The sequence below is a fragment of the Centruroides sculpturatus genome, unplaced genomic scaffold (assembly GCF_000671375.1).
Source record: "Centruroides sculpturatus isolate CEXI.00-Female unplaced genomic scaffold, Cexi_2.0 scaffold770, whole genome shotgun sequence".
NCBI classification, from domain to species: Eukaryota; Metazoa; Arthropoda; class Arachnida; order Scorpiones; family Buthidae; genus Centruroides; species Centruroides sculpturatus.
The window spans coordinates 222,561-237,727 of NW_019384992.1; the positions used below are offsets into that span (position 1 = coordinate 222,561).

The 15,167-nt window shown below is 30.1% G+C and overlaps 1 protein-coding gene across 2 annotated transcripts in view; it reads left to right on the forward strand.

The window, feature by feature from the left end:
* The window catches only part of LOC111633040, a 35,383-nt gene that overhangs the window by 11,264 nt on the left and 8,952 nt on the right, over window positions 1-15,167 (forward strand). For both annotated transcript variants that reach the window (XM_023377568.1, XM_023377569.1), the window contains exons 3-5: window positions 8,850-8,919; window positions 14,709-14,841; window positions 14,936-15,050. In XM_023377568.1, the coding sequence (XP_023233336.1) occupies window positions 8,850-8,919; window positions 14,709-14,841; window positions 14,936-15,050 (318 nt within the window). The remainder of the gene's footprint in view (window positions 1-8,849; window positions 8,920-14,708; window positions 14,842-14,935; window positions 15,051-15,167) is intronic.

A 15,167-nucleotide genomic window follows, 5' to 3' on the forward strand; every position in this document is an offset into this window, starting at 1 on the left:
TTCAACAAAGAAAGTTAAGTAGGGCTGTCTTATTTAGCAGAAGACTTAGCCCTGTTTTGAAGTTGAAAGAAGAGTTTAGTAAAGTAAGAAAAAGATGGAAGATGAAAGTTAGAAGGATAGGACAGTGTGAAAAAAAAGAGTATCATGGCACCCCCATGGAACCCCAGGGGCATCTGCTTCTGCGTTAATTCAAACAACATATGTACAAAAGTATAAAATACAGAGTGACAAATATATACATTATACAAAGTGCAGAGTAACAATTTCCATGTGTCATTGCAACTTGCAATAACATTAAATACAAGATGGTACTTTTAAACCGTACAGCAAATACATACTTTCCAATAATAATTTAACATAGGTTTAGTATTACTTATGCCTTTTCCAGAGGATCTGGATTACAATTGATGGAATTGCTTATTTCCGTCAGTTGCAAAAGTTTAACCATTTAATATTTTTGATCATTCCAAATGGGCTACATAAGAGTTAACTTAATTAAATACTCTAGCTGACTGAAATAACACACCATTAAACTTACACTCACATCATACAGACATGACACAACATATAAAAAGCATAGATACCATCAAGCAATCGTGAGCTCAAAAGGCACTCCACTGCAGGCATCCTTATGATCTGGCCCAGGATTTTGTTGACAAAACTGCGTCAAACAGCTGGTTAGATCAGGGATGCCTCTTTGGGGAGACAGAAGGATTCATGATTGCCATACAGGATCAGGTCATAAACACTAAAAACTACAGGAAACACATACTCAAAGATACAACACTCACAAATGACACATGCAGAAAATGTCACATCATGCCAGAAACTATACAACACATTACATCTGGGTGCAAGCTCTTGGCACAGACAGATTATTTACACAGACATAATCAAGTAGCAAATATAATACACCAAGAGCTTGCAAAGAAACACATATTGGTAGACATCCACGAACCATACTACAAGTATATACCACAAACAGTATTGGAAAACAACACATACAAAATGTACTATGACAGAGCCATAATCACAGATAAAACAATTTACCACAACAGACCAGACATCACACTCATTGACAAACACAATAAAATCACATACATTATAGACATAGCCATTCCAAACACTCACAATGTACAAAACACATGCACTGAAAAAATCAGCAAGTACACAGAACTCGCCCAGGAAATAAGGAATCTGTGGAGGATGGATAGGGTGCCTATTGTACCTGTCGTTCTCACCTGTACAGGTGTGATACCACACACACTACACAAAAGCCTGGGAACATTACAATTGAGTAGAAATACATACATCACACTACAGAAGGCCACTATATTGAATACATGCCACGTTGTTAGGAAATTCCTGAATACAGACACACACACTGACACACTTATTTAATTTTAGTTTTGTTTTGGTTGCTATGCCTTGACATTGATCCGGCATAGTACACAGCCACCGGTGTGAACCGAGTATAACTCACAAAACCCAACATAATAATATAAAATCTTATTAGGTTTACTTTTTGATATTTCTGTACTATTTGTTTATAAAACATTTAATTTTTATTTTAAAGGCAAAACTATTGATTCAACAGGAGGAATTTGCTCTTGAAAATAATGAAATTTTGAATCCTACCACTTACAGTAAGTAATTGTTTTTTAATATTAATTTTACTATATAAAGGAATAACAGAATTTAACAGAAAATTCTATGTTAAATCTTGTTGGTTTATATATACAGGAGCTAAATTTCAAGAGGGATTGCAGGAATCCTGCATGTTTTTGAAAAATCCCTCTTGGAGAAATTACAAGGGTGATTTCTATTTCTTCCTTTCATTTGGAAAAATGAATTTTAGCCTTTGATATATCTTCATTTTCTAAATACATTGTGGCCCCTTACTTTGAATTTATCAATAATTTATTCCAGAAGACTGTTGAAACTCCAAATAGTTTAAAGTCTAAACCAATTTTTCTCATTTGAAATAATGGAAAGAGAGTAAGTCCATTCCCAAATTCTAAACAATACCCATTTCAATAAGCTTAAAACAGCAAATACACATAATTTAAGGTAAAAAATAATTCAATTAAACCACCATAATAATAAATTAAAACACAAAAACAGTAAATAAAATACATAAATACTGTATAATAAAATAAAAATTGCATTTATTGGTTGCACACTGTCAACTTCAGCATCTTAAACACAGTCGCCAGTTTCCCCACACATGTACTGCTTTCATTCTTCACAATAAGTTCCATTTTTGCTTCAATCATTTATTACAATTTCCCTCTTAGACTTCATTGCTTTTACCCAATTCTCAGATGACATTAAATAAGTAAAGGTTTTATTGGGTTGAACAAACAGTTTTTGCATATTTTTAACAGCTATTGTTACTTAACATAATTGTGTGAACAGTTGCAGAATTTAGAACATTATTGCTAATATGAGATTGTATTCTTTGTTTAGAAGTTTATTTTAAACTTTTTACTTCACATTTTGTTTGAATAAAATCATGTTGAAATGTCTGGATAAAAAAAAGCATATTGGGCATATTCTTTGAGTTTTGGAAAAGAAATAGTGCCATACAAATAATAAAAAAATTTGTAATGTATATGGTGCAGATACTTCTATACTTCAAACATGTTAAACCTAGGTTTAAAAAGTTCCATTTGGGAAATTTGGACAAATTGCAGGAAGAAATTGTTAAAAAATCGACCAATAACATACAATATATATAATCAAACACACCAAAATAAATGTGAAACACAAGCATTATTCGAGAGAGAGAAATAACTTGTGCATGCATTTATGTTTCAAGTGGGTTTTTACACTTCATATGCAGTTTGAACTCTGAAGCATTTTGAAGTTAGAGTATTCAGAATGAGGTACCACTGTAATTCATTAAGGTTAGAATGCATATATGAATTACTTAGAAAATTAAAATATATAGCACCTTTCTAATTAGCATCACTCTTGTAAAGTGCCAATGAATACTTATAAATGGACCTTCTCCATAAATATTAAGTAGAAAACTCTTCAGTATTATTGAATTGCTACAAAATGTAAAATTTTTCACTGCAAATGACATTATCATTAAATTATGTAATTTTCAAACTCTCAAACTTAAATTTATGTATTATCACACATATCACATATAGTTTTTATACAAACAAATATGTCAGTATTGGGACAACATGTATGTTTATTGCTTTAAATGTGTGTTTTGCAATAGGCTGTGTTGGTAATGATGAATTTAATGCACTGTTATATTCCTTATTATACTCTGTTTTATCTGCAAGTATTCTGTGAGTTTGGTCTGTTGGAGTCCTAAATACGACTCCTGGCAAAAATTATGAAAACACTTTATTGTGAAGACATTAGCGAGGTTGAGGCCAAAGTTTTAAATGCGAAAACGTGTATGTCAGACGTTCAGCGCTGCTTTCCTGTAAGCCTAGAAGTTTGACAATGGTGTTTGGATAGTCAGTGGAATCATGCTCGGCATTCCAAACACCATTGTCAAACTTCTAGGCTTACAGGAAAGCAGTGCTGAATGTCCGATGTACACATTTTCGCATTTAAAACTTCGGCCTCAACCTCGCTAATTTTGAAGTTTTTAAGCATGTAACAAATAAACAAAACAAACAATTTAAACAAAATACTTTTTAATAATGGCTAAACCTTTTGATTACTTTAAGTAAGCCTTAATTGAAATACAGTAGAGCATTGATTATCCGAATACTGATCAACCGAAACATTGGTTAACCGAAAGCATTCCAATCGGCAAATTCAAATTTTCACTAGTGCTGTGGCATTGCAGCATTTTTCCCCTCCCTGACAAACTGAACTGTAGGTGTAGTTTAATGTACTACATTCAATGCAAATCATATCTCTTGACTGCTATTTGGGAAAGCTATCAAAAGCAAACATTGTTTTTCATTAGTGAAATCCTTGCCTGAAAGAATTAAGTCTGTCATAAAAGCCAGAGGTGGAGCAAAAAGTATTAATTAAATTATTTAAGTAGACTAATTTCATAATTTTTTACTATATGTAAAATTTAAAAATAATGTGCTCAATTTACATGTTATAGTAGAGCATCGATTATCTGAAACAATTCGGGACTGGAGTTGTTCGGATAACTGATCATTTACAAAAATATATTAAACATAAAACTGTACTGTATATAATTTGTATCACATGTCTTAAAAATATATACCTTATATTGTGGAGTTTTCCAGGACCAATTTCTTCAAGTTCCACCATATGTTTTCTATTGGGTTGAGATCCAACTGTTTGCTGGAGAGTCTATTGTGTTGATATGTTGGTGAAGAAATTTTTAACAGTTCAATCCTTATGACAAGATGCATTGTCATCTTTGAAAATGACATCATCACCACCACCAAATATATTTTCAATAGATGGAATAAAAAAGTTCTCCAAAATGTTAACCTGAGCATTAACTGTAATAATGACCAGCATTTCTGATCTTATATGTGTCATGCAATGCCAAATAATAACTGAGATAGGAAATTTTGTCATTTTCTTTAGACAGTCATCCTTATAAGCTTCATTAGAATGGTGCCAGACAAAAGTTCCAGCATCATTTCCATGACCAATGCAAATTTGTGAATCATCACCAAATCACTTTTATCCAGTTGTCTACAGTCCACAATTGCTTTGCTTTGGTCCGTTGTACCCTTGTTTTTTTATTTTTTGTATTTAGTTCTAGTTTTTGTTTTGCTTTTGTATATGAAAATTCCATTTCTTTCAATTGATTTCTCAATGTTAACTCACAGACACTAACACCTGCTTCTTTTCACTTCCTATTTATTTCATTTTTTTTACATTTCCTACTTTCAAGACATATTGCTTTTAGTTTCCTATTCTGATGCTTTGATATCTTTTGGGGTTGACCAGTATGTTTTCTTTATATATTATTTTCAATTCCTTTATACATGCATCAAACTTTAGGCACAGTTGACTGTGAACAGCTCACAACTTTTACAACAGTTCTTATTGAATTGCCTTCCTTAAGAAATTTTATAAACTTTTTCTGTTGTTTTAGTTGATACTTTCCTTCCGGATGCCACGGTTCTGTTACATTAACAGAACAGTAAAGCATTTGATTGGCTTCAAGATATACTTTATATTCAGATTTACTATTTGCATACTGAACAATATAGCAAGCAAAATTTAAAATGTGCTAAACATAAGATAGATGCTAGTGGAACGAGTGCTAAACAGAGACTGATGGAGCATGTGCACAATCTGGGATTTTTCCTCTTCTTGTCACTCGTTATGCGAAACATCACTCGTTAAGCAAGTCAAATTTTTACAATTTGTTTTGTTCATTATGCGAGGGGCTCACTGTATTTAATTTACATAATGTTATGTTGATTGTTTAAATTATTTTTAATATAGGCAAAATTATTACTAAAGTTTACTTCTAGCCCTTGGTATAATTATATTAATTAAATTATCATCAGCGAAAAATCCCAAAATGCATTTCGGACTATTTTCTGATAGAAAATAGTCCGAAATGCATTTTGGGATTTTCGTTTCCATACTTATGTAGTCAAGTTTGTGGTCATTTTCACTTTGATTCCTGAGTGTTTGAGCCCATCATTGGTCTGATAAGCCCAAGCCCTCACTATTATCTGCCTCATGGTTGTTGATAATTTAATTAATATAATAGGCAAAATGTGTGACTATTATTAGAAAATTATTTTGTATCAAATGCTTGTTTTATTTCTTTGCTACATACTGTTCATAACAAAAATTTTGTGACTATTCAACCTTCCACTAGAAATCAATCCCCCACTCATTTCACTCTAACTTCTGTGAGGTGAACAGCTTAACTCTCAAATTTCATTGCTTTGCCTTCCCTCTTGGTCCAACCTAATCCCATTCATTTTGCTCAACCTTCCCATTTGTTTCACTTTCCTTTGGGTCACTCCCTGTTGTCTTTTCTCACTTGTTTAAAAATTTAGTGGTAATTCATTGATTCCACTTGCTGCTGTTTGTTTTTTTTTTTTTTTTTTTTCTNTATTTTAATTTATGTTATATGTTAATTTATATTAAATTAAAGCTGGTTATTAAGATGTAAATTTTGTAATATGTGATCATTCAAAATTTTTGTAACTGAACAGTGTTTATATTCTTATTGTCCACTGATTCAATGTACGACTGAGAGTAAAAAAATTAGTTAAGAGTATAGCTTTATTGGGTTGCAAATTGAAAAAATTGTAGACCTATAAATTCCCACTGTCATCTGTCTGCATACCTGTCTGTCCTTCCTTAATCTTGAGAATAGAGTTAGATAGATGAAAGTTGAGACCAGATGTGTAAAGATTAGGGGCAGGGGACCCCAATTAACTATGTACAAACTTCCAATGCAAATCAGAAGTCACATTTATTCAGTTCAAAAATTTTCTCTTAAAAGGACTTAGATGACTGGCGTGACTGTATTGCTAACAGGAAAAGTATATGTTGATGATGATGATGTATAGGACTAACAGAAAAAGTATTATATACAGGGGCAAGACACTACTAATTAGAGGTGGCAAGCAAATATTTTAAATTAAATAGATTAAAAAATGTGATTAAAAATTGCAGCCAGAAATTGTGATGATGTCACAATAAATAATTGCTCGTTAAATAATTTGCTTCTGACAAAATCATGTTCCAAATTGACTTCTCTATCCTTCATTATGTATTCAGTTTTATTTAAAAGGATAGGTTACTCTTGACAAAGCAAAGAAAAAAAAATTATCTCGTTTTTTTTGTTCATTGCATATATAGTAAAACTCCTCTAACTAGAAGCTTCAAGGAGCAGGAAAAAACTTTGAGTTACAGACAGTTCAAGTTAGAGAATAATAGAGTAAAAAATGCCGATTCTAAATAGATTTGTATTTTTGCCTCTCTTTCATTATGTAAAGAATCTTTGATAGTTTTTTGTTTTAAACAACCCATTAATGCCTTTCAGCAAAATGTTACAAAAAGCAATTTTGTAGTTACATCTTGTTGAGATAAAGCGAGAGAACCTTTCACTTTGGACTGGAATGTTGTCTGCAAATGGGTGTTGGACAGTAGATACAACTAACTGTCTGAAAATTTCTTGGAAATCTGATAATTAGGATCACTTGGAATAGAATAAATATTAACATTTGAATTGGGGAAGTTGAAAGTAACATAAATCAGTGTCGGGAGACTGTAAAAAACTTTGGCTTGGAGAAACTTTGAGTTAAAGAAATTGAAGTTGGAGACATTAAATCTCTATGTTATTCCATTGAGACCTAACAAGTGCTTCATTTTCTTCGAGTTAAAGAAGTAGTCGAGTTACAGACATTTTACTGTATTATGTTCATGTTATGTCAGTATAATTTTTTATATACATAAAAATGATATTGATTTATATCTTTTTATTATTTCAGTGAAGTATACTGAATGATTATCATTCTCTGCTATATTTAGAAAAATGTTAGATATTTATTTCCAAAACACTAATGATTTTACCTGTGCTTGTTTCATCTTTCTATAAGAAGACCTTTGTTTTAATGGAGTTGTAATTTTATCATAACTTCTTTTAAACTTAATCAAATATATTCATTATGGATTATTTCATATACTGTATAACCTGCATATAACTCTGTAAACTGCATTTCTACAAGGAAATTGTGATTTAATTTTTAATATTGCATAATAGAAATTATTATAGAAATGACAAAGCCATAATTCTGCAGTATATGGTTGCTTGCTTTGTTTATCAGTTGATTTTGATCAAATATTAGAACTGCTTGTTTTAACAATAATTATGTTTTACTTACAAGTTAGTCTGAAAATATTTTATATTATAAAGACAATGTTTTATATTATTTTAAATATTTGAAATGAATTTCAGAATATATAATAATAATAATAATAAGTTGACAAAACTGCGTCAAACAGCTGGTTAGATCGGGGATGCCTCTTTGGGGAGACGGAAGGATTCATGATTGCCATACAGGATCAGGTCATAAATACTAAAAACTACAGAAAACACATACTCAAAGATACAACACTCACAAATGACACATGCAGAAAATGTCACATCATGCCAGAAACTATACAACACATCACTTCTGGGTGCAAGCTCTTGGCACAGACAGATTATTTACACAGACATAATCAAGTAGCAAATATAATACACCAAGAGCTTGCAAAGAAACACATATTGGTAGACATCCACGAACCATACTACAAGTATATACCACAAACAGTATTGGAAAACAACACACACAAAATGTACTATGACAGAGCCATAATCACAGATAAAACAATTTACCACAACAGACCAGACATCACACTCATTGACAAGCACAATAAAATCACATACATTATAGACATAGCCATTCCAAACACTCACAATGTACAAAACACATGCACTGAAAAAATCAGCAAGTACACAGAACTCGCCCAGGAAATAAGGAATCTGTGGAGGATGGATAGGGTGCCTATTGTACCTGTCGTTCTCACCTGTACAGGTGTGATACCACACACACTACACAAAAGCCTGGGAACATTACAATTGAGTAGAAATACATACATCACATTACAGAAGGCCACTATATTGAATACATGCCACGTTGTTAGGAAATTCCTGAATACAGACACACACACTGACACACTTATTTAATTTTAGTTTTGTTTTGGTTGCTATGCCTTGACATTGATCCGGCATAGTACACAGCCACCGGTGTGAACCGAGTATAACTCACAAAACCCAACATAATAATATAAAATCTTATTAGGTTTACTTTTTGATATTTCTGTACTATTTGTTTATAAAACATTTAATTTTTATTTTAAAGGCAAAACTATTGATTCAACAGGAGGAATTTGCTCTTGAAAATAATGAAATTTTGAATCCTACCACTTACAGTAAGTAATTGTTTTTTAATATTAATTTTACTATATAAAGGAATAACAGAATTTAACAGAAAATTCTATGTTAAATCTTGTTGGTTTATATATACAGGAGCTAAATTTCAAGAGGGATTGCAGGAATCCTGCATGTTTTTGAAAAATCCCTCTTGGAGAAATTACAAGGGTGATTTCTATTTCTTCCTTTCATTTGGAAAAATGAATTTTAGCCTTTGATATATCTTCATTTTCTAAATACATTGTGGCCCCTTACTTTGAATTTATCAATAATTTATTCCAGAAGACTGTTGAAACTCCAAATAGTTTAAAGTCTAAACCAATTTTTCTCATTTGAAATAATGGAAAGAGAGTAAGTCCATTCCCAAATTCTAAACAATACCCATTTCAATAAGCTTAAAACAGCAAATACACATAATTTAAGGTAAAAAATAATTCAATTAAACCACCATAATAATAAATTAAAACACAAAAACAGTAAATAAAATACATAAATACTGTATAATAAAATAAAAATTGCATTTATTGGTTGCACACTGTCAACTTCAGCATCTTAAACACAGTCGCCAGTTTCCCCACACATGTACTGCTTTCATTCTTCACAATAAGTTCCATTTTTGCTTCAATCATTTATTACAATTTCCCTCTTAGACTTCATTGCTTTTACCCAATTCTCAGATGACATTAAATAAGTAAAGGTTTTATTGGGTTGAACAAACAGTTTTTGCATATTTTTAACAGCTATTGTTACTTAACATAATTGTGTGAACAGTTGCAGAATTTAGAACATTATTGCTAATATGAGATTGTATTCTTTGTTTAGAAGTTTATTTTAAACTTTTTACTTCACATTTTGTTTGAATAAAATCATGTTGAAATGTCTGGATAAAAAAAAGCATATTGGGCATATTCTTTGAGTTTTGGAAAAGAAATAGTGCCATACAAATAATAAAAAAATTTGTAATGTATATGGTGCAGATACTTCTATACTTCAAACATGTTAAACCTAGGTTTAAAAAGTTCCATTTGGGAAATTTGGACAAATTGCAGGAAGAAATTGTTAAAAAATCGACCAATAACATACAATATATATAATCAAACACACCAAAATAAATGTGAAAAAAGCACTGAAAAGACACAAGCATTATTCGAGAGAGAGAAATAACTTGTGCATGCATTTATGTTTCAAGTGGGTTTTTACACTTCATATGCAGTTTGAACTCTGAAGAATTTTGAAGTTAGAGTATTCAGAATGAGGTACCACTGTAATTCATTAAGGTTAGAATGCATATATGAATTACTTAGAAAATTAAAATATATAGCACCTTTCTAATTAGCATCACTCTTGTAAAGTGCCAATGAATACTTATAAATGGACCTTCTCCATAAATATTAAGTAGAAAACTCTTCAGTATTATTGAATTGCTACAAAATGTAAAATTTTTCACTGCAAATGACATTATCATTAAATTATGTAATTTTCAAACTCTCAAACTTAAATTTATGTATTATCACACATATCACATATAGTTTTTATACAAACAAATATGTCAGTATTGGGACAACATGTATGTTTATTGCTTTAAATGTGTGTTTTGCAATAGGCTGTGTTGGTAATGATGAATTTAATGCACTGTTATATTCCTTATTATACTCTGTTTTATCTGCAAGTATTCTGTGAGTTTGGTCTGTTGGAGTCCTAAATACGACTCCTGGCAAAAATTATGAAAACACTTTATTGTGAAGACATTAGCGAGGTTGAGGCCAAAGTTTTAAATGCGAAAACGTGTATGTCAGACGTTCAGCGCTGCTTTCCTGTAAGCCTAGAAGTTTGACAATGGTGTTTGGATAGTCAGTGGAATCATGCTCGGCATTCCAAACACCATTGTCAAACTTCTAGGCTTACAGGAAAGCAGTGCTGAATGTCCGATGTACACATTTTCGCATTTAAAACTTCGGCCTCAACCTCGCTAATTTTGAAGTTTTTAAGCATGTAACAAATAAACAAAACAAACAATTTAAACAAAATACTTTTTAATAATGGCTAAACCTTTTGATTACTTTAAGTAAGCCTTAATTGAAATACAGTAGAGCATTGATTATCCGAATACTGATCAACCGAAACATTGGTTAACCGAAAGCATTCCAATCGGCAAATTCAAATTTTCACTAGTGCTGTGGCATTGCAGCATTTTTCCCCTCCCTGACAAACTGAACTGTAGGTGTAGTTTAATGTACTACATTCAATGCAAATCATATCTCTTGACTGCTATTTGGGAAAGCTATCAAAAGCAAACATTGTTTTTCATTAGTGAAATCCTTGCCTGAAAGAATTAAGTCTGTCATAAAAGCCAGAGGTGGAGCAAAAAGTATTAATTAAATTATTTAAGTAGACTAATTTCATAATTTTTTACTATATGTAAAATTTAAAAATAATGTGCTCAATTTACATGTTATAGTAGAGCATCGATTATCTGAAACAATTCGGGACTGGAGTTGTTCGGATAACTGATCATTTACAAAAATATATTAAACATAAAACTGTACTGTATATAATTTGTATCACATGTCTTAAAAATATATACCTTATATTGTGGAGTTTTCCAGGACCAATTTCTTCAAGTTCCACCATATGTTTTCTATTGGGTTGAGATCCAACTGTTTGCTGGAGAGTCTATTGTGTTGATATGTTGGTGAAGAAATTTTTAACAGTTCAATCCTTATGACAAGATGCATTGTCATCTTTGAAAATGACATCATCACCACCACCAAATATATTTTCAATAGATGGAATAAAAAAGTTCTCCAAAATGTTAACCTGAGCATTAACTGTAATAATGACCAGCATTTCTGATCTTATATGTGTCATGCAATGCCAAATAATAACTGAGATAGGAAATTTTGTCATTTTCTTTAGACAGTCATCCTTATAAGCTTCATTAGAATGGTGCCAGACAAAAGTTCCAGCATCATTTCCATGACCAATGCAAATTTGTGAATCATCACCAAATCACTTTTATCCAGTTGTCTACAGTCCACAATTGCTTTGCTTTGGTCCGTTGTACCCTTGTTTTTTTATTTTTTGTATTTAGTTCTAGTTTTTGTTTTGCTTTTGTATATGAAAATTCCATTTCTTTCAATTGATTTCTCAATGTTAACTCACAGACACTAACACCTGCTTCTTTTCACTTCCTATTTATTTCATTTTTTTTACATTTCCTACTTTCAAGACATATTGCTTTTAGTTTCCTATTCTGATGCTTTGATATCTTTTGGGGTTGACCAGTATGTTTTCTTTATATATTATTTTCAATTCCTTTATACATGCATCAAACTTTAGGCACAGTTGACTGTGAACAGCTCACAACTTTTACAACAGTTCTTATTGAATTGCCTTCCTTAAGAAATTTTATAAACTTTTTCTGTTGTTTTAGTTGATACTTTCCTTCCGGATGCCACGGTTCTGTTACATTAACAGAACAGTAAAGCATTTGATTGGCTTCAAGATATACTTTATATTCAGATTTACTATTTGCATACTGAACAATATAGCAAGCAAAATTTAAAATGTGCTAAACATAAGATAGATGCTAGTGGAACGAGTGCTAAACAGAGACTGATGGAGCATGTGCACAATCTGGGATTTTTCCTCTTCTTGTCACTCGTTATGCGAAACATCACTCGTTAAGCAAGTCAAATTTTTACAATTTGTTTTGTTCATTATGCGAGGGGCTCACTGTATTTAATTTACATAATGTTATGTTGATTGTTTAAATTATTTTTAATATAGGCAAAATTATTACTAAAGTTTACTTCTAGCCCTTGGTATAATTATATTAATTAAATTATCATCAGCGAAAAATCCCAAAATGCATTTCGGACTATTTTCTGATAGAAAATAGTCCGAAATGCATTTTGGGATTTTCGTTTCCATACTTATGTAGTCAAGTTTGTGGTCATTTTCACTTTGATTCCTGAGTGTTTGAGCCCATCATTGGTCTGATAAGCCCAAGCCCTCACTATTATCTGCCTCATGGTTGTTGATAATTTAATTAATATAATAGGCAAAATGTGTGACTATTATTAGAAAATTATTTTGTATCAAATGCTTGTTTTATTTCTTTGCTACATACTGTTCATAACAAAAATTTTGTGACTATTCAACCTTCCACTAGAAATCAATCCCCCACTCATTTCACTCTAACTTCTGTGAGGTGAACAGCTTAACTCTCAAATTTCATTGCTTTGCCTTCCCTCTTGGTCCAACCTAATCCCATTCATTTTGCTCAACCTTCCCATTTGTTTCACTTTCCTTTGGGTCACTCCCTGTTGTCTTTTCTCACTTGTTTAAAAATTTAGTGGTAATTCATTGATTCCACTTGCTGCTGTTTGTTTTTTTTTTTTTTTTCTTTACTTTTGTGATGGATAGACAAAGAGTGTCACGACAATTTTTAAGCTAAATATTTTAAATAAATAGAGCAGACTAATTTTAATATATAATTGACACAATTATAATAAATTGATAAAATATATTTATCAAATAAAACATATATTAAATATTCATTATTACTTGTAGTATTCAAGTCCATTTTTTATTTTATTTAATACTTTGATTATAACTGATCACATTAAACTTTATATGATTTGCATTATATATTATATGTAATTATAATAATGCAGTATGTAACTATATATAATTTCATATGATGGTTGCATAATTATATATAATTATAATTATTATGCAGCAATCATAAATGATCGTCCTATTTGAATGGCAATTGCACTTATTTATTAATAAAAAAATTAAGTTTAAATAAATTGTTCTTTAGGTATTCTGACTGATAACAGATTTTTTTTATGATAGACAAAAATAAGTGAGAGGTTTTATAGTTATTACTGTAGAATATACATTATCATTATATATATACATAACAAATTTATATTCAGATATCATTTCTTATGCTTTCTGTTGAATTAAACAACAATTCTCTCAGTTTGGCATATTTGTTTTTCTTTAAAAATGTGGATCTTTCTTCCTCATTTGTCAAACAGCTTTTTTATTGCCACTTTTAAATTAGTTTTTATATATTCTTATCATTTCACTATACTGTTAATGTATTGGAAGAACAGCTGATTATAGCTATTACTTATATGAATTTAAGTTTAAATTTAGCATGATTAGAAGAGTATCTTTTATTCCAGTCACTATGTTGTATGTAAATTTAGATAATTCTCTTTGCTTAACTCAAATTATTTCTCATTAAGCAAAATATATACAGTATACTCTGAAAAAGCAATAATATTAGATAAATCATTACTTATATTTTTTTTTAATAGAAATAAATATGGTAATATCATGTCTAGTAATTTTGAAATGATATTGTCAATTCTGGTAGGTATTAATATTCTTTGAAATATAAGCAAGTTATCCAACAGGAATAATAGAAGGATGCATCAGCAATATGTTGTAACTAATTATAATAAAATGTAATAAAATATTGTATCATTAAGAACTCATTGTGATAATCAATTTTTCTGGTAAATTAAAAATAAATTTATCTATTTATTATACATAGTAGCTTTAATTATTTATTTATCAAACTTTAAATATGCTTTCTAAATTTTTAATGAACTTTTAATTAAAACAATTTAATATAGAGCAACATTTGTAAACTTAGAAATAGATAATAGAATTTAAATTAAACTCTTTAAACTGTTAAGCAAACTATTTTTAAATAAGATTTTTTATTATTTAAAAGTTTAATAAAGCATAAAATATATATTTTTAGTGAAAAGACTTGAAATGCTTGAAGAATTCAATAATCATTTTACCATAATAAAAAGAGAAACAGGAAAATTAAGAAATAGACTTCAGAGTCCTTTATTATCAGAAGCCATTAACATTCATTATTCTTATCAAAAGTTTGTGTTTTTGTTAAATTAAATTAATGTTATTTTTTCAGTAATTAATTAAAATTATTTAATTTTTAAATAATTTTTTCCATTTTAATTTCAGTAATGTTCTATTGTTTTTTGAATTGATATCATCTCATTTCAAGAAATTTAAACACCATCTAGATACTCTTCATAAAGGAGTTGATTTGAACTATGAAGATTTAAAGAATGATTGTGTAAGATTTCATTTGAATTTAATCTTAAATAGTTGTCTTTATTTAAGTGTGTGAAGGAAAATCAGATAAAATATTCTCCAATTTTATTTATTTAAATACAAATAATTTATTTTAGAA